Consider the following 25,471-nt stretch of genomic DNA (forward strand, 5'->3'; position numbering starts at 1 on the left):
CACATGAATACGAATGAATGTGTGTTTATGTCCTGGAAACGTTTTATTAAAAAGTGAAAGAAAAACATGAGTCAGCCGACAGATGAAACAGCTCCCTGCTTCCACATTTTCCGTGTTGTGCACATATTATTATGATTTATGTGTCATTTATGTAGGGAATCAAAGGCCGGCCCGTCAGCTCAGGACAGCGCCTGATTGGTTCCCGACAGCCTACCATCTTTATCAAGAGAGAAGAGTATGTCGACACTTATAAAAAAAAGAAAAGAATCTCATCTCCATCTGGGTGATACATCACCCTGACTGGCTCCTGGGTGACTGATTGAGCTGATCTGATTGGCTGCCATGTTGTGGTTATTACCCAATCAAGCCCGGGGGGCCATGATGAGCAGACGAACAGATTAACTCTGAGAATCAGAGAACACTCAGCATGGAGGCGACAAATTCCCCTGATAAGTCAAAGCATTACAAAGGGGCAGACAGCGTGTGTGTGTGTGTGTGTAGTGGGGGTGAACGCTGACTATAACTGACTGATTAAGGTCAGAGTTGGGCTGGAAGCTGGGGACTTATTGTTGCCTGTGGCTTAAAGCAATGTGCCTGTGATGGCTGTAAACACTCACTAAAGTAACACACTATCTATTTTATTCTCTTTCTGTTCCAGCAAAAACAATTAGTGGAAAATGACCATCAGCTAACTCGGGCTTTGTCTTCTGGCTGGTCCAATGAAGACGTATGTGGAGGAGAGACAGCGTCTGATTGAGTTTTAATGGAGACTGTTGGTGAAATGAACGCACAGAGAGGTGATGAAATTCTATTAGCCTCCAAATAGCCTCATCTCCACCACTGACAACATCTACATCCACATCAAGATGAGCCATTATTTGGATTGATTTGATCAAACTTGACGAGATAAACATAAAGCTTTGTTGTTGTTCTTTAAAAGCAGGAGCGTGTAACTTTATATAACTTAAATGGTAAAGTTTTGTGAGTCCTCATCCTGGTGTCCACCTGTGGCCTACAAACACACTCCAGTATCTCAAATCAGCTCGCACATGTTCACTTAGCTATTAATACATCATCATGCCACCGGTCTAAACTCTGACCAGTATGCAAATGTGCAGCAAAAATAAACTCTAATAGGCTCTCTGGGGAACTTGTTGTGGCCCAACTCCCTGCGTGTTACTGTTGCCATGACAGTGCAAGCACAACAGGGGAAGAAGCAGGAGAGCCACCGTGGCGTCTTATAAGGGAATTGAACCGGTCGATAAGTCTGTTTGCCTCATTTTGCTGAGTTTAAGTTTTCTGGACATTGCAGTGGAATGCAGTTAAGGCCGAGGTCTTTCTTTGACCGTGTGCCAAATGTTTGTTCGGAAGGCAACGCAGCCGGCGCTCTAAGGAGCGTGTGAAGTGCTGTGTAGGTGAGAGTGGATGTTCAAGGATGATGAGAGCAGGAAGGAGGATTAATCTGGAGTGCACAGGCTGATTGAAGAGACTTGGTGGTGGCATTCATCCCCGGCACCAAGGCCATGTAAATGCATAAGTATGAGAGGGCGAGAATCAACAATAACTTAAAGGCACCACTTTCTATGGGTATGTAAGCGAGTGACATCACCTGTCTCAGGGTTATCACTTTAAAGTGACACTAACTGGGAGCTTTTGTGACGTGCTGTGATCTTCTTATGATTCCAATTGAAAGACCTGAGCAGGGTGAAGGGCCTCTTTTGAACCTCAGATTAACATGCAACTCAACAGTATTACCTACTTTCCTCCCCCTAATAAATGTACTGTATCTGTGTTTGGAGTGGCAGATTGTATTGCATTCTAATAGCAATGTTTTCTGTAACCATTCACAGGCTGAAGTGTTTTTTCCTTACATGGCTACAGATTGAACAGATGTGTCTCCTTGGCTTTCTTTCTTCAATTTCACCTTGAGGCCCTGTAGTCCAATCCCTCACTGTCTTCTTCATAAAATCCATTGTCTCTCTTTTTAAGGATTATTCACTCATATCCCTCATACCTGTCAATCATATTAATCATCTCCAGAAGTTGCGGCATTAATGATGCAACTCTCCCCTCTCCTCTCCTCCCCTCCCCTCCCCTCATCACTCTCACCTGTTCCTTTCTTGCAGACGTAGGGCAGATTGTAGTTGCAGGGCACGTCGTTCCATTTGCCATTCTCATGAGCAATCATGACAACGCAGTCTTCTCCTCCAGCGAAAAAGTTATCCGGCTGGTTTTCACGCCAGTTCTCATATTGCTGCGCCGTCACGTCCACACAAACAGAGACAGAGACAGAGACGGGCACAGACAAACAAATCGGAGAAATCAATACCAGGAAACAGTACTCATTTTGTCTGTATTACTCTTGACATCAGACCGCTTCTCTGTGTCTACGTTTATTGCAATAATCACCGCGGGCCAATATGGAACAAAAGTGACAAACTGCGTATTTCTAAATGCTTTCTGGAGACACCCTGTCATCATCACCAGACGCAACTCGATTGAGCAATGAATCACAACAATCTAAAGTTCGACGCAACGAGGGGGAAGTTCCGAACACAACAGAAAACAAATGGAGGAATGAAAACACATTTGCCCACCAAGCTGCTGTTTAAGGGCGTCTCAAGCGGCAATAATAACCGTCGCCAGGTTTTTATTAATGCTCAACCAACTTTGTAGGAGAGAAGTCGCAGATGCACAGACGGGCCTAAAAAATACCCGCTGGGAATAACGGCCGACTGCAGAGCAAAACAAACACAGCTGGTCTCTCACCAGGTCCATCTTGTCCGTCCACTGAAAATCGTCCTCCACTGTGCGATCGTTCAACCCGATCCAGGTGTTATCGTGGCTTATACCTGAATTGTGGGTAATGCACAGAGGAGAAACAAAGACACAGAGACTTGATACACACGTACAGACTTTCACCCCAACAATAAACATGGACATATAATCTGTTCCACGGATGAAAAAGCACACATTTCTTCTTGGTCTATTGTATTGCATTTTATAACATTCAGTAGTTTTATGACACTCCGCCCCTCTGTAGTATAAACTGTATATAAGTACATGTGGGAGATAAAATAGTATATTAGACTATAATGTAATCCAGTACAACACTACCGCCATGCACAGTTTAGAAATTTAGCATACTGCTGAGCCAGCACCTCCATGACAGCCTCAACAAAGATGGAACATTATGAGCTCTGCAATGGCTTGTATGTATTGCAGGGTTATTGCTTTGTATTGCGGAGGTGCTCATGATATTGTGTCCACCCCTGTGTCTACAAATGAGGGGCACGGGTTTGAACGCTACTGGGTTGCCAAGTTTAGAAAGCAGATCTGGTTTTTGAAATTTGTTAGTCTGCTTAGTAACTATTTGCGAGAAAACGTCAAAAGGGAACCCATTAAAGATGAGACCTGACAAATACATGGAGTCATTCTGAGCTGAACCATGGAGAAAGAGTACCGGTGTGTGTGGGGTTAACCTCATTGACGCCCATTTTGTGTGTATGTGGTTGTCCTGCATGTGTGGATGCATGAATCTGTGTGTGTGCACCCTCAGGTACTGTATGTAATGGAATTATAATCATGTTTTATCTGATTAACATGATTATCAGGACCATTAATCTCACTAATGGCTGCCATCGTCTGATTGCGGGGGAGGAGACCTGCATTTTCGAGACAATTAAACACAAAGTTTTTGGTAAATGTGGGGAAAGATGGGTAATAGATGGGTGGACACCGGCCTGGCACCTGTCTGAGCCAGAGGATAGGTCCAATATTTTTAATGGAGGCTTCGTTGAATGCCAGTTCATCAGAGCTTGTAATAAAACTTAAGGGCTGTAATATTGTCATTAAATGTTATAATTTACAATTTACTTGATATTAAATGAATAGTTCTGCAATAAACCCCTTGGACAGAGGATGATACACCAAGTCTTTAAATAATAGGGGATGCATATTACACAGATTCCCACGTGCATGTTATCATTTAGAGGTGTATTTTTAAACACTTGTAATATTTCTATTTTCTATTCCTTGCTGCAGCACCACTGTGCACATTGGGCGAAAACATCTGGACCGACCATAAGGTGGCCGGTCCGGAAGTCTGCAGCCAATATGGAAGAAGAACGTGAGCGTCCATTTTTAGGGTTATGGTGTAGGAGTAACATTACGCAGCCTGAACATACAACTACAACCTCTACAATCAAAATGTCCATGTAGTTTTGTTTTGTAGAAAAAACAACAAAAAGCCCCTGTTCCCTTTAAAGTGTGACTTGGTTCTGTATAACAGTTACACGAATAGCATGTGGCATTACATCACCATCTAGATGTATTGTTCACCTGTTTTTAAGAAAAATGGGATTCCTGAAACACATTTTGATATTAAATGTTCTGTCAGAAACACTTACATCAGAGGATATGAGACCATAAGCTTTTATTCGGTGGAACACGGCTCTGCTCCTGAGGATTTTGAGTCCAATGAATCCAAGACGGCAGTGACAGATTCAATGCAGGGTGAAATACGCAGAACCACCCCCCACCCCCGCACACACCCGTCTCCCAACCCCTCCCCCCGTTCACAATGGACCCAGAAAGACATTTTCCACCGAGATATGAAGTAACTATAAAGCAAGAGAGGCCATTGTTGAGTGCGGTAATAAGGAACGTGTACAGGAGGAGGCCGGTGTGATGAAGGGATAAATGATCCGTCAGGCAGTAAAGGAGGCGAGCAGCGGCCTGATTAGGAGCGTAAATGAGGGCTTGTCACATCATAAAGACCACCTTATTGTCTTAATTGAAGTTGATCGGTGACTCGGCGGTTGTGGGAGTCTCGCGGCGATAAATATTTACACGCTGCGTCCCCGAGTCTCCCTCCCTCCACTTACCTCTGATGAAGTCCTGCTCGGCGACACTGTGGACGCTGGCCAGGTGTCCGCTGTGCTCCCTGCAGTCCTTCTCCGCGTCCTCCCAGGTGTGCCGGCGGCTGAAGTACCTGTAGCAGTGGCCGTGGAACTTCCTCCATGTGTGCTCGCAGCCCTCGGTGTCTGCAGGTGCGTGGGAGAGAGAGAGGGGAAAGTAATTGGAAAATATTAATGGGGAAACCATGCAGGAGGACAAATGTGGATCTTAGGCTTTAAACACCCGAAGCTGAGCAGAAGCAAGAGGAAGAAAAGGGATAATTTATACCACATAGCAATCCCGCTCCACCTTTTTTTTCCCTCCTCTATTTGTATCTCTGTCTCCCTGTCTTTGATTTGACTTGGACTTTTAATCTTCAGCAGAAGCACGCCCGCAGTGAGACAGTTTAGTCCAGTGAAAGGGCATTTTAATCTATTGAAATGACAATCCTTAGAAACTGCTTCCAGGGTGCCGCGGCTCGCCCGCTTGGTAATTAAGCCCCGTCACATTCCTGTCAGCGCCGTGACTCTTCCTCCACCCTTTCCCTCGTCTCTCCCTTCATCTCTTTCATCTGTTCCCTCATCTCTCCGGGGGGTTAGCTGTGCCCGACTACGAGATGTACAAATGTGATCCTACATGTGGCCGTCCTCTGTGACGGATATGGACGTGAAAATGAGCGTGTGTGTGCGAGGGAATGTACGTGGATAGTGGATGCGGTTCAGTCGATCTGTCAGCTGAGCCTCTTCCAATTTCCTGTCCCCCCCGCCCTCCCCCCCTTTCTCCTTCCCTAAAGTACAGGGATCAGAGCAAAACCCTCGGCTTTTCCCCCAACAAATTTGAAGCGACACCAGTAAATTGGGCAGTGCAGATTGGGCCGTATGGGGCCCTGCTTAATATGCAGGTACTCACTGTTGGGGAGGCTGAGAGGAGGAGGAGAGGGCAGGAGAAGAGAGGAGAGGAGAGGAGTCATAATAAGACAGAAGGGCCCAGAAAGCATCATATTGCATATTGAGACAGTAAACGTTTTTAATAATCAGAATCTCATCTTGTCATCTTTTCCATTCAATTTGGGGCTCTTTTTTTTTTAGGTACTATACCATGAACTGCAATGAAAACATCTCACAAGTTTTAGAGATATTTGTTTCCTTAGCAACCCTTCTAAAATATCAGTATCATCCCATGTGGACAATTCTGTATCAACACCTCTAATCAAACTGGAGCGTAAATTCAATCAGGCTACTTGTTCTACGCATGCATCCCTTTTCTGTCCATACGTTCTTCCTACACTATGAAATCACTCGATTGATTGTGGGCGTTCCTTCTAGTCTTAATGTCCTATCACTTTTAGCTTCAACCTCCATTAACCAATCACCTCATTGCTGTCAGACTTTTAAATATCTTCTGTCAGCTTCTGGCCCTGTCCAATGTCCTCAGACGTCCTGCTCCAAGTCCACGTCTCTTCCATCCATCTATTGATCTCCTTCATCAAAGCTTTGTCATTTCCACTTGAATTCTACCTACGTGGTTTGATTATAACCTGAAGTGAGTGAATTAGTTGAGGACATAACGTGTCTGTGTCGCCTCTGAATGCATTATCTGACATTAGCGTTAAAGCACTTCACCAACAACTTCAATGAGTGTGAAGGTGACAACACTCACTCAGGAAGAAGAAAACTCCTTCCTCCTCCCTGTGCTCTGAGCGTCACCGTGTGTCACATAAATGCACAGCAAAGACACTTCAACATGTCAAATTTGAATGTAAACGCAGTCAAGTCCAAAATCAGGTGCAGATGAATGAACGGTCCATTCAAATATTCATGTGTCTTTGTAAGAGAAGAGCAGACATGCACGCACGCTCTCTCACTCCCTCGCTCTCTCTCTCTCACCCACACACACATTGGTTCTGTGCTGACGGAAAGGAGTGTGAATACAGCAGCAAGGCTACAGCGCAGATATAAATCTCTCTCTATTTCCATGTTGCAGTGAGAGAGAGAGAGAGAGAGCGAGCGAGCGAGCAAACGAGAGAGAGAGAGAGAGAGAGAGAGAGAGAGATAAAGAGAAGAATATTTGAAAATGTATATAAGATGGAGGAAGGCCACTGCCTGTCCAAATTCAAAAGTCTTGGCACAATTCAATGCTCTGTTTGAGATTCATTGTTCATCCAGCAGCCTGTTTGACATGCATTCAGTCCCTCAAGTCTGATGGGAATGAAGTCTTACATAAAGCAGGAGTCTATTCCCACTGTTGCAATGACTCACAAGTGCCCCGACAGCCGCCTGAACCTTTACTACCTGCGCAACAACTAAGTGATGACTGATTAACACCTGCCACGGAACACTTGAAGATGGAGCTGAGAGAGAGCGGAGAGAGAGTTTGTCTCATCAGAACCTTCCCTGACTTTACCTCATCAGGTTACTACTTTATTAGATGTTCCCCCACAATGCAATGGGACTACTTTGAATGCCTTATGGTTGAAGGCCCCTTTTCATATGGAAACCATTTTAAACTTGAGATTGAGTGAAAAACTAATGTTCCCTTTTCCATTATTGGTGGACTGTTTCTTTAAGTTACTGGTGGAGAGGGGAGACGCCAGATACTTCCTTCATAATAGGTAGCATTAAAAAATAGATAATTGCCTCTAATGTTTCAACTAAATGCGACACGAGGGACAACTTCAAGTGTTTATTACCGTTGTTCAGTTGCGATGTTTGTGCGACTTGTTTTAAGAATAATCAGTTCAAACAGCAGGAAATCCCAATGGAGACATAATCAGATGGAAAGAAAAAAAGGGTGTTATCTTAAATCTGATATTGAATATAGCGTGTTGGACCAGATTGTCCCACTGCATCTGAGTGAACTCAATGTTTGCCCAAATCCAGAGAGGAATTCTAGGGAGCAACATAGAGATTCTGATGTTTTCATTTAAGCAGCTATTTTGTGTCCCAATCCACAAACCTTGGATCACAGATTCCGGTCTGTTTAAAAACTGAAGGTCTCTTTTTCATTCTATTTTGTAACCTTCACAATTATTCAATGTTCAAAAATGCAGATTGATCCACTTCTCCCATGTAGCTACAGTCCTTGCCTCATACTTTGTGGGTGTATGGAAAAGTTTGCCTGCATAATACTTTCAACTTTAACACAGTTACATAATCTGGAGAACACACACACATCCAAGAAATGTTCCCTGTCGCGGGCATTTACACATTACAGACTGACTGGGTTTGAATCAGCATTTTGCAGCCATACTCCTCGCAGCGGTGTGCTTTTGTCAAGTAAGAAGTAGATTAGCATTTGCGAGCACATTATTACAGCTGTTATCTCAGGCCAAAGCCACTCGTTCTCCTCTGCTGCCACATTCATTACATCCAGACCTGGTGGCTGCAGCACCTGCTCATAAAGTGTTTGCCCACATGGCGCAGGAACATTATATTAGAGTTGGGAACAAGTCCAACTTGGCTCGGTGCAGTGGGGAGATTTGGTTTGTTATCTACGGGAACAGGGACAGGAGGGTTGGTGCAGACGTCACAGAAACTCAGCTACAAGGAAAACACACACATACATACATAATCATGATAAATTCTACACACCCACACCTTCGCTGCAGCACCTCATCTCTGCTGTGGGGTCCAGACTGGACAATTGCCCAGACGCAGAGTCTTACACTCACGTATTAGTGCCAGTCTGTTGTGATTTCCATACAAACATATTTGACAAATGCCATGCCAGAGAGAGAGAGAGAGAGAGAGAGAGAGAGCGAGAGAGAGAGAGAGAGACAAGAGAGTGAAAACTGTGTGAGGAGAGCACAGTGGGGCTGTGGGGGAGAAAAAGCGACAGGAATAGAGTGAAAGAACAAAAAGAGAGAAAGAGTAGGAAAGATCAAAACTTAACAGACATGTTTTCCCCCTCAGATCTCGACTTTAGTCTCAGTTGATTCCTCCTCCTGCTCCCTGACAGCGAGGCTCACAGCCTGACATCACATCAACCTCTTCAAATATTTAGACATTATTCAAGTCGTCTTCTCATTCCCCCCCTTGTGCTTTCTCGTTGTCTAAGGGGAGAGGTAGAGAACGTTTCAGCGATTAATATTCCCCGAGACTTAGTGAAGTGAACGGCTCTCAGGAAATAAAAGGCCATACGCTTTCAGCTGACTGATTGGGTCATTTATCCACATCAACCGGTGATATTTCAACAACCTGACTTTTCACATCCCCAGGATAATGAAACATTGTGTGTGTGTGCATGTGTGCTCGTGTGTGTGTGTGTGTGTGTGTGTGTGTCTGTGCGAGTTACAATTTGCTCCTGCCCTGCGTGGCTTTTTCTGACGAGTGACAGCTCGGTGTGTCGTGTCAGAGAGGGCAGATGACAGCAGGCCAGAGAGAGAGAGAGAATGAGAGGAGGAACTGTACAAAACAGCTTTAGAATTATTAATTATTATTAGAGGAACAGTGTTGATTAATGGAACACCCTAATAGTGATATTCTCACAATCTAGTATAATGGACGTTACAGTAAAGCAGCTACAGACTGCATAATGAGCCAATAGATCTGCAGACTGATGCTGTCAGAGGGGCTAAAGCCAAAAGCAGACGAACACACACCCTTGTAATAAACAGGGACAGGAGCATGCTCACACTCTCTGGTTTATGTGAGCCAGCAGTCCTCCCGCGTGTAATTAGTGTAAGGTGAGGGTAACACACACACCTCGACAGATGCAACGTCCATACATATTAATGCACATCTGCAGCCAGTTTTGTCCAAACAGACTGAGGCCACGGTCCATCAGTGTGTGATTTATGTGAGGTGAGAGCACACACACACACACACACACACACACACACACACACACACACACACACACACACACACACACACACACACACACACACACACACACACACACACACACACACACACACACACACACAGTGCTGTGCCAGCGCATTCAAATGCACATCAGCTCGCACAATGCTGTGACGCACATTTCTGCCAACTACATACACAATACAAGTGTTTTGTGATGTAGCTGGGTCAAATTCAGAGTTGGCGACTTTAGTTGGACCGTGTAAATCCAAAGATCTGCATATTAAGAGTTGTTAGGGCGGCACATACAGATTATCGGATGGAAAGATGACAATCAAACTCCAGGGTTTGTTTAACGTGTCTGTAGGAAATACAGTATATTTGTTGATAATGCACGGCAGGGGAACCATCCCACTCTCTTTCCATACATCACAGAACCATCCCCTCTGCACCCCATCTCCGCTTTGTCTTGATTTCAGTTGTTTCTCCTTCATTTGAGCTTAATTGCATTTGGGCTGGTGTGTGTGACAGTTGCTGCAGGAGCAATCAAACACTGAATGCGAACTGGCATGTGTTAAACAACACAGCGTATGGAGTAAGTCAGTGAGACCTGCTTCCATTTAGTGATATTTTCTGTGTGTGTGTGTGTGTGTGTGTGTGTGTGTGTGAGTGTAGTAGCAGGTTATTTATCATGCACATGTGTTTCTCGCTGTGTGTGCAGGCAAATCAGGAAGCTACAACTTCCCTTCTTCGCAGTCACGCCATTTGTCTCTCAACACATTATTAGAAAGCATGAATCTTCATTAGCATTGATCGCCTCTAAAGACCTGCAGGATGCACCAAATGAATTTTGAGCTGGGTTGGTTTTGCTGAGCCGCCAGATAGTCAGTAACAGCCAGCACAATCAGGACCACAGCAGAAAAGCATCACGGCCGTCCTTGGAGATGCCCTGTTAAAAACGTCAAAGCAAACTCAGACAGCCTCGGCCTCTCTGTCAACTCTGAGTGATTCCAAACAACTCACACACTCCAAGAGAAATTAAGGACAAAAACAAAGATCTGGGAACTAATGTTAATCTGCAAACAGAGCTTGTGGACCACAAAGAGTTCAGTGTTGAGTGCACTGTGGCTTAATAACAGCTTAGGGCTGAGATAAGCCGAGAGTAATTTATCAAACTGTCTGCTCACGTCTTGCACCAATGAGGCCACAGTGACTGAGAACCCTGGTGACCATTACTGAGAGCTGCAAGTAACCCAAGCGTTTGCTCACGTCTTGTGCTCTAAGGGGGACTTTTTAGTCATGTGTTGTGTGTGCATGAGCAAACTGAAGCCTCTCCTAGACCTTTTTACTGAAATACCCAACGTGTAGGAGTAGTTTTGTTTTCCAAACTTGTATTCTTTAGCCCTAACAGAAGCAGAAAACCCTTGAGATGTCTGATGCATTCGTACAGTACGTTTCACATGCTGAGAACTTTAGACTGCTCCTTAGTTGCTAGCTTGTAGGTTTGACTCCAACTGTAATCAGGCTCTTTCTTCAGTCAGGGCTTTTTGTGTCATTTTAATAACACCAGTACACCTAACCAGCTCACACGGGCCAAAGAAAACACATGGCTGACTGATGGCTAACATCATAACATGTTAGTCACACTATAGTTCAGATCCTTAAAAGGTCTAAACAACAGTACAAATGACTTGTAAACAGTGACTATTTCCAGCTTGATTACAAAATTTAGTGCAGAAATAATACAAACGCTGGCACAGCTTACCAGCGTTCTGCTTTCAGGCATAACTTGATTTGTGAAGTGCTTTTACAAGCACAGGCACAAATATAATTAGTATCCACAGTATTTTGCCACTGTTGAAACATTCCTTAACTTTGGGTTTGTCATTTATATCTGTGTTTCAGTATTGTAGCGTCTCCTTTTCGAAACAATAAGCATAAAAGCAACAAAACTATCCACTAAAATCCCAAGTTAATTACAATTTATGTAAATGGAGCTCAGCGGATAACGAGGATATGGGGAAAGTGTTTAACACACAAGTCGGTACAGAAATCATTAACTTTGTTTACCTCTCTCATTTGTGAATTATACGTAAATTGCCTCCCCAGCATACACAAGGACATGCTGGTGTGGAGGAGGGGGAGGAAGTGAAACCAGGGAGGAAATGGGTTTGAGTGAGATGGCGATAAGTGTGTGGTGACAGAGTGACAGAAGGGCCGCATCTGGTGCCTTTTAAAACATTTCCCACTGCCGTTAGTCCGCTCAGTCTGTTGTCTTCCTCATTAGTCTCAGCGCGGAGGCTCCGCTAGTTCCTCTGCTTTGTCTGTTTCCACTCTGCGGCGCCGGTGTTGCTGTTGCCGTCAACATACTCAAAGTTTTCCTCTCCGTCTGCCCCAGATTCAACCAGCTTCCTCCTTTTTGCCTCTGTGTGTGCCTGTGTGTGTGTGTGTGGGTGTGTGTGTGGAGGGGGGGTGCTCTGCTTTGCTGTGGCTTCCCTATAATACCGTCTGGGTTTTTGTTTTCCTGTCAGGTGGAATCACAACTTTGTACTCCTACGTGGATGTGTATTGTGTGTGACCAAGAAAATGTGTGTGCCAGTTGATGTCTGTGCCACTGGAACAGGTGTGCCAGCCTGCCTGCCTGGAACAATCTGACTCCTCCAGGCTTTTATTGGTTTCAATGGATAGTTGTGTCAAATCCTGTTTGCCAGTAGCAGCTGACCAGCCTACTGGGAATTGAGCATTTCTCTCCAACAGACAAAACAACTTAACAAATATTCATAATTCAACATATGAACAGGGGGGAACGAGAGGCAACAGAACTTCTGTGTCTTTCAGGGTGTTGGAACTTTTTCACAACGCCATGACGTTTCCTCTGTTCTTCACCAGGAAACCCGTTTATTACTGAATTTTGCAGAACCATTTTTAGCTCCTACGACAGGGTAGACACTCAACTGCAGCTCAGAGGAACTAACATCTTCCTATCTTGCATCCATTTTTAGGTTTGAGTGTTTGGCATGTTTTTGCACCACAACAGCAAGTGTTTGACAACGCAAAACAAGACAAATCTGTGGATTGACGAGGACATACAAGCTCTTTTAACTGTTTATAGAAGAGATCCAGCAGACTTTGATTCCCCCCTCTAAATTAAAAGAAGAAAATCTGAAGATCTTGCTGTGTGTGAATAACTTGCATCATGACGCATCAAAGAGCATTGATTTATTAGTTATTATTACTATTCATTGCCTTAATCTGAGAAAAGCTGAAGTTGTAACCTGTGGAAAAGTAGGGAAAGAAAAGAAATGGGAGCCCACGTGGGAAAGAGGTGGATTCTAGCAAAGTCACAGCACCACGTTCTCACATACATTACCGTTTCCCTGGAAAGGATGCGGGAAAACATCACAGAACGAGCGACGAATAATGAAAAATTCAAAAGAAACCGTGCCTCCCTTCTCTCCAAGCTCACAACAGTCAGAATGTGGACGATTTGATGACTGTCTCTGCTGAATAGGCTAAAAAAAGAGGGGACTGAATGAAGAATGGAACACCAGATGACTGTTATTTACTTGGCAGCTGTGGATTCTTTTCAGCATTATTCTCTCCATGATTGATAATTTTTTCAAAACAATGCGTGCAAGAGAATAGATTCCATTCTTTCACCGCTCGGTGTGACCTCAATCTTTTGACTTCAAATCACAACAACACCTGTGACTGCTTATTTGGAAATTTTGCCAAATCAAATCAAAATCAAAATGTTTCACAGGCAAAAACTAACATTTCAGAGGAATGAAGGCAGCAGAAAATGAAACAGAATTCAGAGCTAATGTAAATAAAAAAGACAATCCTGATCTCTACCTTCTTCCTCCTCTTTCTCAGTATATTCACTGAAGGTCTTCAACCCCGTCAAGTAACTATTATTGACTCGCAGATGGGATCACCATGGTAACAGGCCTGAGGGAGCCAGCGGACTGAAGCTACATTACTTAACATCTGAGGCTTTTAGCTCACAAAAGATGCAGTCACCTGAACGCCACACAACCTGAAGTACACACAGCAAATGAGACAGAGAAAGACAGAGAGACAGACAGAGAGACATCCACTTTGTTGAGATGTGACCAATCGGATGACTTTTAAATAGATAGAAGGCTTAGTGGAACGAATGAGCTCATTTCCACTCTTCTTGTCGCGACTCCGGCCTCTCTCTGGATATCAAACTGAAACAGAGCGCCAGAATGCCGGCGCCTGGTCGGGAATTGTACTTTTCACGGATGAACTCCATTCTTCTGCGGACACCGATCGGCGAGAGATAAAGTGACAGGAAAACGGAGATGGGAGACTTACACAGTCAGACCTGCTGCTCCCAATCAGCCATGAAGGCAGCAACACAGCAGGAGAGGAGCGTACACACATCCCCAGTGCATGTCAAACAAGCCAAATATTCTGTGTTGGTATGTGTGTGTGTGTGCCTGTGTGCCTGAAAGCAGGGAAACAACAATAAATGAATTCTATAGGGTTTACACGCGTGAATCACAGTGTGGGAGTAATGTAAACGGAAGATCTCAAAGAGCACCGGAGCGTTTCTACATCTCACTGTTGAATCTCTTGTCTCGATTTATTTTCACAAAGAGGACCTCAAGCTTGAAATAGAACCCAATACAATTTATTGCACCACGTGCAAAATCATACACACTCACTGCAGCTTGTTCTGTTGATGTATGTCGATGTAGTTTTAAAGATGCAACCATTACCGCAGAGAAATGGGAAACTCACTGACCTGGAGCGATAGTAGTTGATGAAAACATAAAAGGCATAGAAAGGGACACAAAAAAATATACTGTAGTAGTGTAAGAGTAGGATTGTTCCCGTGGCTGCACTATTAACAAGAACACTGACTGTAGGTACACTATAGAGGCACGTCTGGAAATTACCACCCTTCAAACAAAAGTGAACCTCTGGTCTCACGAGAACCGGAAGGAAACGTTTAAGGCTGCAGATCTATGATCGGTGCATCCAACGTTCCCACATCCCAGCACATAGCCTCTCTCGTTTGGCTTGCTGTTGTACAAGCGTTCCATCACCTGCAGGTTTTTAGCTCTAACCCATGAACGGTTCGCTCCAGTAGCCCACTTATTGCCGGATTGCCCCGGTTCCGCAAAACACCTGATGTCGACCTTGTTAAGCCTAGCAAAGCGTGACCCAGTACGACTGTCCTGGTTATGGTAGCTCCATTTGTACAGGTAGACAAGCTGATGGCACAAACTTAGCAGGATTCAAACTGTGATATACTATAAACAACACTTTCAATGGTTCCAACAGAAAAAGCTTTTTCCGTGTTACGGCGTGACAGAGCCAGCTTCTCCACCATGTAGCGTAAACTCTCCACCTCACTCTCACCTCTCTATATTGATCCCTCCGCCCTCAGAGACCAAATCAGAGTCGACCAGATCAAAAAAAGAACCGAGCTAGATGCCGGCAGGCAGTCGCGGCTGTGAGGTTAAAGGTGGAAGTGGACCAGCAGATCTGGGCTTTATAGTTTCGTGTAAATTCACCCAGTCCATCGACAAGATTTCTTTCCTTCCCTCCTCCCTACTCTGTCCCCTTATCCACTAAAATCTTGATGTGTCTCCCTTAACATCTTCCGTTTTATCTTCTCTTTAAACTTGTAAGTGTGCCATGTAAAAATTTGTTTTGCGTATTTCAACTGTTGCGTAGCTAGTAAGAAGGAGAGGAAGTAGAAGCTCCAAACTCTCTTGAATCCATTGCGTGTTGTGTAAGAGACGAATGCTGTGGGTATGTTTAATGTAACATGCAATTTGTGAGTAGCCTCCTTCGCCGGCCCAGTACTCACAGGGGAATTCCCGTAATGAGAGAAAAAACCAGCTGGGCGCAGGTGGTCTGCGCAAAACTGATATATTATTCTGTAGTGATCCCCTCTGCCTCTCCCTCCTCCTCTTCTTCTGTATCCACATTCTCATTTACCTCTTCATCTTCCCTCTCTGCACTTTCCCGTCCCCGATCATACATCCTCATCAACCCCCCCCTCTTGCTCGGCCTCCCGTCTCCAGGTCTTTCTTTTCTAGCATCAACCTCGCACTCTTTTCATTCCTCCGCCGCCCCTTCATCACATCTCTCTAACTTAACACATATTTCTCCTCATCCTCTCCGCCACCACTCCCAGCACGCCACCCATTTGTTAAAGTGAGTTAATGAGGGAAATGGGAAAGCGTGAGTTCCGCTCCACGTCGTTACCTTTCTCACAAGTGGCGCCGCTGTAGCTGGGCAGACAAAGACACACAAAGGAGTTGATCTCGTCGATGCAGGTCCCTCCGTTCTGGCATGGATTAGACTGGCAGTCGTCGATGTCTGGTGGGAGAAAGGAGGACAGAAGGAGAGAGAGAGAGGAGGGGAGTTAGGTAGGGTAGAAGCCAACAGATGCAGCTTATTTTAAACTACCTGCCACAAGCTCGTTATGGAGGAAAACTCCTCCGGGGCTCCAGCGTTTGGCGAGATTAGAGGAGTTTCTGAAAAATTATAATTAAAGCAAATTGATTGAACTTCATCGGTGAGTGGTTTGGGACGCTCGTAGCACCGTGTGAGTAGGACGTGCTTCTGTTCTGCTGTCAGGCTGAGCCACAGCAGAGGCACTGAACGCAGCAGGGGGCCGAACAGCAGCAAGAGATGCAGGAGCGGGAAGACAACATTTGGTCGGATAAATGATCGACTAACCATCTTGCTGAAAGGGAAAAGATGAGCTGATGTGCAAATATGTTTCCTATCTCGTTATGTGCTGGAAGTAATAACAAATGGGATGCGCTCAGCCTCCCCGTCAAATGTAAATATCTCTGCACAAATCACACACACTTTCTGTACATACCTTCATACACAGAGATAAGCACACATATTTTGCAGAGGCGTTGAAATCGACTGAGAGCTCTCATTCTGCCGGAGAAATGGTAACTACGTTTTCTCTGGCTGATTTGGGCCGGGGGGCAAAATCATTAAATACCACAGCCGCTATCCCACAATCCTCTGCTTTCACAAACATCTGAGAGAGTCCCGTGGGCCTTGGCAAGGGGGGTCATGGGAGAGGGGCGGGTGGTGGTTAGAGGAGGGAGGAAAGGGTCAGAAGAGTGAGGGGGGATAGAAGGATGCTAAAAACATGCGAGTCAACAGTGTTAAGAAGGAGAGGCGATGAAAAGAAGGGTGGGGAAGGAGAGGGGGGTGGGGTGAGGCTGGGAAGTTGGCATGTTCGGCGGTGGGATTAGAGGGGCTTTGCAGGCAGACAGCGTTTGGAGAGGGAGAAATCTGTTTGGATAAAACGGCATGAAAGCATCTCGGCTACTGTCCTGCTTTGGGTCGTCTCGTATCAAAGGGCTGAATTTGAAGCGGGAGGTGGAGACACAGTCGGAGCGATGGAGAGAGACAAACACAAATATCCTCTCGCTCCGTCTAACACCTCTTTGTCTGCCTCTGTCATTACAGGAGCCCTCGACACGAAAGGTTGTTGTTGTTGCCGGCAAAAGGAGAAGAAGAAGAAAATGCTATGTTTTCAAATTGAAAAAACAAAAACATAATCAAAACAAACTTTAAATGTCAGACATCTGAAACAAATTCTTGAAAACACTCTTGGCATTTGATATCAACAAATCTTTGGATTTATCTTTTAAATATTTTTAGCGATATTCTTATTATTTAACAGATATCTCAACTATTTTTTTAAACTCTTATCTATTATTGCCACTATTGTTGACGTCTGTGTGTCCCTTTCCTTTGAGATACTGAAACAGTTAATGTGCTGCTGACATTTACAGCCGAAGAAAAACGAGATATCCAATTCTGAAGGCAATTTAAAGGCCTCACACACCCACACAGGTTATTCTGAGTCGCTGTCAATCAAATAACTTGCATCAACACTATAAACACAACAAAATATCTAACTCGCTCAAATCCCTTTGTGCACTCTAACGCCAACATAGCATATCAGTGGAATCCAAAATTGTCATGAATGGAAGTCTAAGTTACTCAATCCAAGAGACAAATGGGATGAATACTGAAAAATCCCTCTTGGAAAAAGCTATGGGGCCTCATATTTGGTCTCATTAAACTGGAGGAGAGCTAGATTGATGCTGAGGTGCTCCAGCTATCTCCCTGTAGATGCCTCAGCCACAGCATGGGAGTGTATTTATAGTTGAGCGTAGGATTTAACAGTGGATTGTCATTGCATCACTTCAGCACCCTGTAATAAGGCAGAGAGTGACAATTACGGTGTCAGAGACGTCACCGGCTTTGCTACATCACAAACAAACAAATTCAACTGTGACGTCGAGAAGCTTTTCTGTAACCCGTCGGCGTTCAAGAACGCGTCTGAAAACCCTATAACTAACCAATCAAAGCCCCTGGAGTCACCACATCATATCTCTGTAGCCTTAAGGGGCATGTCAGCACAATCTGTACCTATAGCAGAGCTTTGGAGGTTCCACAGCTTCCTGACTTAGAAGATATGCGGCTTAACAAGTTGAAAAAGTAACTCAGCGGTCCTCTGGATTATAGAAGCACATTAGGGAATAGAGCAGCCCCGAACATCAGCTATTAGAGAGGCAGTGGCGGTAAACCTGTACAAATAAGATATAATAGTGCACTCTGGTATTTGAGTTTCACTCAGACCCTAACCTCTCTCACATCCAGTTCTTTCAGAGAGAGACACAAGGCACAAACAGACCTGAGACAAAAAGCTTATGAAGATCAGCCATCCATTGGAGATCTTGTAGTTCATGGTAACTCGACTCAGTAAGTTTAGTCCTAAAGATGTTTTGTAGCTTATTCGGTTGAGTAAATTGCGGGGCAGTAATCCAGCATGTATCCTCGAGCCGAGGGAGAGTGTTTGTTAAAGAGAAGTCTTAAAGTAACAGAATAACTGCAACACAGGTTACTGCCCACCACTGACTCAGGAACAAATTGGCTACTTGGTTGGGTGGCGAAACGTCTTCAAGACTACAAGACCACATGTTGACACACATGCTGTTTGTGGAGAGGTGAGTTTCAAACCGACAGCCAACTGGACTGATGCCTCTGGAGTTCAATGGTCCCAGTTTCTGATGATGAGATATTCGCCAAAGAAGCAAACAGGTTGCGCTCACTGTCACTGTACGGTTCTAGATGTTCCGAACGTACATCCTCTAATGACAAAAGCACCAACAGGTCATGGTGGGACAAGCACATCCTTTATGATTATCTACCAGTGTCCGTCTTCCTCTTCCTCAGTCACAGAGATTGAAGAGGGCAAGGGAGCAAACAGGCCTGTCCACAAAATGTCAACTCTGCCCAGCTGGTTTAATGAGAGAACCGTCCAACCCAAGCAGGTGGCAGTGTGTGTGTGTGTGTGTGTGTGTGTGTGTGTGTGTGTGTGTGTGTGTGTGTGTGTGTGTCTGTGAGGAGAGAGAGAGTGAGTGGAGTTTGTGGATATGGTTGTATTTGTGCATGTGTGTCTGTCCCTCTCTGGCTCTCACCCCAGGACAACAAAATTAGGCCTGGGCACTCGTTTGGTCTCCCGGGACACAAGGACACCAGGAGAGCAGGGCGCCACTTATCCGCTGGCAGAGGAATGGAGGGGAGGATAAATAGGTGCCGGTCATTGCGGTAATTGGTGGTTGCAGCTAACACACTGGTGATGCTTTCTAACTTTCTGTGTGCCAGATTTATTAATTCTAATCTGACAGCGCAGGCAGCAAATAACAGACTACACAGATATGATGCTGATTGAAAAATACAGTTTGGAAGAGAACATCTGATTGCCGGATAAATGCACCTCTTTTTTTTCGTTGTTGTTATTGTTTCTGAGCCCTGCTTCTCCGTGTGTGTCTGAGGACCCTTATAGAGTTATGGAGAGGGTGAGAGGCATGGAGGGAGGTAGAGAAAGAGGGAGAAGAGAGGAACACGGGGGAGGCTAGTGACAAGAGAAGCCAGACAAACTAGGGGTGGTATCAGTTGACAGAATATCCGGAGGCTTACTTCAGGCATGTGTCGAAACTGGGGGGGATGAATAATTGAAGAGGGACAGAGGAAGAAGAAGAGAGACCTAGACGGAGAACAAACAGAGAGCGGGTTGGAAGACGGCCCTGGGTCAGGCTTTCTCCATTTCCCTTTTGGGATAATTTGTCAGTTCAATAGATCAGATTAAACTCCTATTACCTGTGTGCTGGACCAGAGCGTTGTCCACCCCGGGATCAGCTCAATCACCCAGATGACTCCCCCCCCCCCGCCCACCCCGTGATGCCCTCATCCCCTTGCCTGTTTCTGTGACTTTGCCAGTGCTGGAGGGTCTTTTTCTACTTTACCACAGTGAGATTTATGCTTTCAATTCAAGTCCAGGCAGGGCATTTGTGCACGTTGAGGCCAAATAAAAAGCAAACGGCTCCCACTGTTTTATAAATGAGTGCTCAAGTGCAATCAGCGGCTTCATGGCTCTGAATCGCTGTGGGTTTAGCTGGTAAAGGGAACGAAATAGAGAGAGAGAGGAAGAGAGAGAGCGAGCGAGAGGCCGAGAAAGAGGGAGAAGTCCACTCAGAGGATAATAAAGGGACGGAGAAAAGAATCGATATTTCAGCCAAGGCCTTTCGATTGACATGCATCCAAAGGTTCCACGCTTGATCCTTGATAGAATAAGTCACTGATCAATAAGACACTGAGAAAGTTGTTCCAGATACTTCAGCCCATTTTGATGTTGATACTTGCATACTTTTATACAAGAGGGATTTTATATATAAAGGGGCACTTTTCATACTACTAAGATGAGTACTTCTTCTTCACCTGCAAGACATATTGCATTATTGAGGAGAATTTTATTGAACTTATATTACGATACTGGAGCCATGACTTTAGGTCTAGGGTCACTGAGTTGATGCCAGGTGAGTGATCATTTGACGCAGTTAGTAGCAAACCAAAACAACCCTCAAGCTGAACTGTGTGTTTGAGTGAATCAACCCTCTACTCCTAAATAAATTAAATATAATAAAAGTAATCTGCCTTCTTTTGGTTATCTTTTTAAAATGCAAACCAGTGAGCCGTTTCAAACCGCATTTTCTCCACTCCCCACTCCTCATAAATATGCACCCACATCAAATAAAAAAAGAATGTGTCAAACGAAAGCACTTGAGATATTTTTACTTTGCACGCTTTGACATAAAAATAGCTTCAATTTCTTCTCTGAGAGCCTTGAGAGGTTCATTCTGAATGCAATTCTTAGTGATTGCTGCCCCGTGTTCGCTATGCAGCTGAATGTATTGCATGTGTGTGTGTGTGTGTGAAGCTGCCGGCTATCCATTTTAAATGTCACAACTACTACAAACATCTATTGAGTGGGTCACATTGCAGCCATTTCCCTGTCAACCTAATGACTTGAAAATGCTCTGAAGGCTTTAGAATTCAATAGCGCATTTGACTCTTCTTTTTTTCCTATTTTAAATACTGCTATTTAACATTTGACGAATATTTTTTAAAGGAACGAGAGTCCTGCCTCTGGTGGGGTGTTTTTGAGGGCTGACGTCTTCGGCAAATTGCGAACACCCTGAACAAAAGAGTGTTTCATTAAGTGAACAGAAACAATGACGAATGACACAAAAAGGGAGCAGAGAGAAGGCGCAGGATCAAAGAAGAAAAGGTACATTGTCAGCGAGACGGCGGAAGAATACAAGACGACAAGTGGGCGAGTGAAAGAAATAGACGTGTTTCTGTTAATGGGATTACTGTGGTGAAGAACCTCCCTATTGTGCGCTCGTCTACTCATTAAATGTGCACCGATATACAGAGTGGTGTGCGTTATGTGAGGAACTCGTGGAGCGCCAGACCACGGTGACACACACATATTAAGCAGAGGCCGGACGATGATGAAACACACCCTCATTATGTGTCGCCTATGTACAGGCGTTTAAACAGCCGGCCAGCTTGTCATAACAGAGGAGAATAAGCACCTTTTTTTTCCTGTAGCCTAAATGCCAGCAGTGGAGATCAAACAGAAGCTGGATCAATTACAGAGAGACCCTCTGAACCGGTAAATGCCACCCAGAGACTTCAGATCTGACAGGGTGCTACGCAGGGCACCAAGAGACAGAATTAATGCGCCGGAGAAAAATACCTTTTTCGTGTCATCTACATAGAAGCAAATGCACGTGCAGCAAATGTGCGCAAGCTAACACACACACAGTCCCCCAATCACTCTATCGCTGACACACATACACACACACTAGCAGACACACTGTGTGCCGTTCCCTCCCCTTATCTTCTAAAGGCAGTGACAGATCTGGTCACTCTTTATACGTTCTCCTAATTGCCTTCAAACCACAGTTGACAATATGTTAAAAAAGGAAGAGAGAGAGAGAAAGAGAGAGAGAGAGAGAATGGAGAGATGACATGACATTGTGTAAAATGAAGGCTTTGAAATGGAAATGTTTGTCTCACAAAGCTTTTCCGCTGAAAGCCTTTGTGTGTTTGTCATCTTTCATTGTGCAGGACCAGGAGTGATTGACTTCTTCAGCTAGCTGAGGCGCATTGACATTTCTCCACCCTTCTTTAAAGATGGGATACCTTTCTATTGAGCCGCTGCTCATTCAAACAGCCAAAACAGCCACTCAATGGAGCATGGTGCGCCGTGTCAATAACTAAAACGTTGGCGTTTGTTGTGTGGGTTTAAATTCATAACCGGCTGCAGGCAGAAAATGACATTTTGTGTATTTTGTGCGGAATACTGTTCCTGATTGTATACGGCAGGGAGTGTTTTTATAAGAAATGACACTATAACCACCTGTAATTGTGTCCTAAGTTCACAGTCAATAAAGATACCTTAGATTCTTCAATACAATAAGTTACATAAAGCTGCTTTTTATGTTCGTCTAGTTCTGTACAAATTGAAACCTGTATCTGCTAAGTTCTAGCCCTTCCTAGCAACTTTATTGTGCATAAAACATGTCTGAGGCAGCAATGAGGGCCAGTGAGTGACTGTGGATCAAAGAGGTTTTTAAAGGAAAGATACTTATTATTTATTACTTATTTACAAAGATAGAGAAAATAACTGTGGCATTGTTTGTGTAAAGCATTTGTTTCGTATTTTAGCCAAGCTAGCTTCAGGAAACAAGTAGTGAGGTTGTTGTAGGAGGCCAAATGTTACTAACGGCTCAAGTGTGTGTGTGTGTGTAGATTTGCCTCGGGTTGTTGTTTGTACGTGCATTGTATTGTTTCATTGTGTGGGTTTTTGATTTTAAGCCAAGTTAGCTTCAGGGAATCACGGTGGTGTTTGCAGTTAGTGAGAGCTAACACCGCAGAATGATCGCTAACCAGAGAACAAAGTCTAGCGCATGTGCAGTCGCTCACAAAATCTGGGTGGTGGATGAAATGAACGCAGCACGGTGCCATAGCAGCTACGCACAGAGATAAAGTATGATGGCTTCCACTGGGTTCAGTCCCAGCTGTGTCACTGTAATGTCTGTGTGAAAGAATTTAGCTGTAAAACTCAAACTAAATACAGCGACAGTCTGTTGTTTGGTAAATTTGCTAAATCTTACTGGAGGAACTCTCTGGCTTTTCCCGAGCTTGACACTCCGAGCGCTTCAGCTGAGACGGTTAAAGATCGGGTACACATATTTATTTACATTTAGGCGAGTTAATAAAACACAAGATTAGTGCCATTAATATTCTTCTGTGATTTGGAGAAGAATATGAATAAAAGGATTTGACAGTATGAACAGGGGCTGCTGCTCTGTAATAAAGAGAGGATTACTATGGAAGTGATAGGATTTCTACAACCCTACAATCAATATTTGGCTGTGTCCTTCGATGCCTTTTCATGAATAAAGAAAGAAATGAAATCCTCTGAAATATCACAACTTGATCCTCATTGTCGTGTTGAATCTCCAGTGTTAACATCCATTATACACAGACACATCTTAAAGCAGGTACTTATACTCAGCTGTCCATGTTCCCTACCTGTTTTTCCACACAAATAAATCTACTGAAAGGTTTAAAAAGCAAACGCAGCCTTTCTCCCTGATTGACGACGACGCCCACAGAACAACTAGTCACAGAAGCCCACACAGACACACACACACGAGGTGGAGGCAGATTTACAGTTTTTAGGAGGAATATACTGAGATGTAAAGTTGAGAAGATACCAGGAGAAACACGGCAGGTAACAACACCGCAATATGCTCAGACATAAAGATCCCCTTACCCTAATTAGCACACTGGCGTCCCATGAGAGGTGTCCCAGGTAATGAGCCAATCAAAACTCTCCCGTTTATGACCCGCTTTGTGTTTTTAAAACCCACGTTTTCAATGCTTCCAAAACGGCCCTGAAGGAACCGAATGCAGCCTCTGCATCCAGAAACAAATTGGAGTCTTGTCACTGGTGTGTGTGTGTGTGTGTGTGTGTGTGTGTGTGTGTGTGTGTGTGTGTGTGTGTGTGTGTGTGTGTGTGTGTGTGTGTGTGTGTGTGCGTGAGACAGATGTAGAGCAGAGTGCAGCGGTTGATGCTTGAGGAAGAGGCACAGCTCCAATAGAATGTGTGTGGGATCAGATTACAACTTTGATTTAAATAAACTGACAACTGAACTGACGATGCTTGTGTGTCACATTATTGATCAGCAAACATGTGTGAGTCTACAGAAACCTCCCCCATATTTCATTCCTCTGAAATCTACCATCAGAATGAAACAGCTCTCCTTTTTCTGTGCGATAGTGTGTTCTCTGAATATCATATAACTGAGACATACAGTACATGTGCATGTGTGAGTAAAATAGATGTGAATACACATGTCCGTCCGAATGGCCATGACCTGTGTGTGCGTGTGTGTGTGTGTGCATAACTCCATCTGTGTTTCTTTCAGCTCCTATGAGAAAGCACTGTAGGTGTGTGACGTGTGTGTTTGTGTACACAGCATGCGTGAGTGTTCTTTTCATCGAACGTTTGCAGGATTCCTGGGCTGTCAGCTCTGTTTTGGTGGAGTGTAGATTACAAAGCAATCAGTATCAGCGGGGAGAGACGGGGAAACAGACAAACTGCACAGCAGCAGTGGTACAGCTGAAGGCTCTCCGTTCCTCCCCAGAGAACTCAGTGCAACATTGATCAACACATCATAGGGGGTCCTTCATCTTGGAGTTTCTGTTGGAAAATAGTGAGAAACATTTCATCCCTTTTTACTTGGCTGAGGCGGTAGCTGGAACAGGGATATGTTACTTCAGCACTAGCCCAGGCGGCAATTACATGATGTACTGAGAGCCGCACACAGGCAGGAATCCAAGTCTGCAGGGTTTACCAGATTTCCTTGAGGAAGTGAGTAAAGCGAAACCTAAAAGCTCTCTTGTAGACATTCCCCGAAAAACACACGGGCGACACAAAAACATGAAAACAACGGCAAAAGATTCATCTTAATTCGTGCGTGTTTCGCGGGTACGTGCCATGTGTGTGTCAGCGGTGGCATGCGCGTGGATGTGTGTGTGTCCGTGTTTCCGACAGGTCTTCGCCGGGGTTGACAGGGCTGGTGCAACATTCATAACAGCCCGGGAAAATGTAATGAGGTAAAGTGTCACAACATCTCACATCGCTCTGCTGGCCTTCAGCTCTGACAGCCTGACTCTGCTCACGGTGTGTGTGTGTGTGTGTGTGTGTGTGTGTGTGTGTGTGTGTGTGTGTGTGTGTGTGTGTGTGTGTGTGTGTGTGTGTGTGTGTGTGTGTGTGTGTGTTCACTGGCTCTATCTTCAGGTCTGTTTATATTTTGTGTGGG

The 25,471-nt window shown here is 44.6% G+C and overlaps 1 protein-coding gene across 1 annotated transcript in view; it reads right to left on the reverse strand.

Moving 5' to 3' along the window:
* ncanb (neurocan b) overlaps positions 1-25,471 on the reverse strand; it is a 73,378-nt gene that overhangs the window by 5,137 nt on the left and 42,770 nt on the right. Inside the window, exons 10-13 of the mRNA XM_076153280.1 lie at positions 15,951-16,064; positions 4,887-5,045; positions 2,770-2,852; positions 2,110-2,254 (exon numbers count right to left, since the gene is read on the reverse strand). Coding sequence (XP_076009395.1) covers positions 2,110-2,254; positions 2,770-2,852; positions 4,887-5,045; positions 15,951-16,064 — 501 coding nt within the window. The remainder of the gene's footprint in view (positions 1-2,109; positions 2,255-2,769; positions 2,853-4,886; positions 5,046-15,950; positions 16,065-25,471) is intronic.

This window comes from Genypterus blacodes, unplaced genomic scaffold, assembly GCF_046128005.1.
Source record: "Genypterus blacodes isolate CSIRO-AG114 ecotype Tasmania unplaced genomic scaffold, CSIRO-AGI_Gbla_v1 ptg000058l_1, whole genome shotgun sequence".
In the NCBI taxonomy this organism is placed as follows: Eukaryota; Metazoa; Chordata; class Actinopteri; order Ophidiiformes; family Ophidiidae; genus Genypterus; species Genypterus blacodes.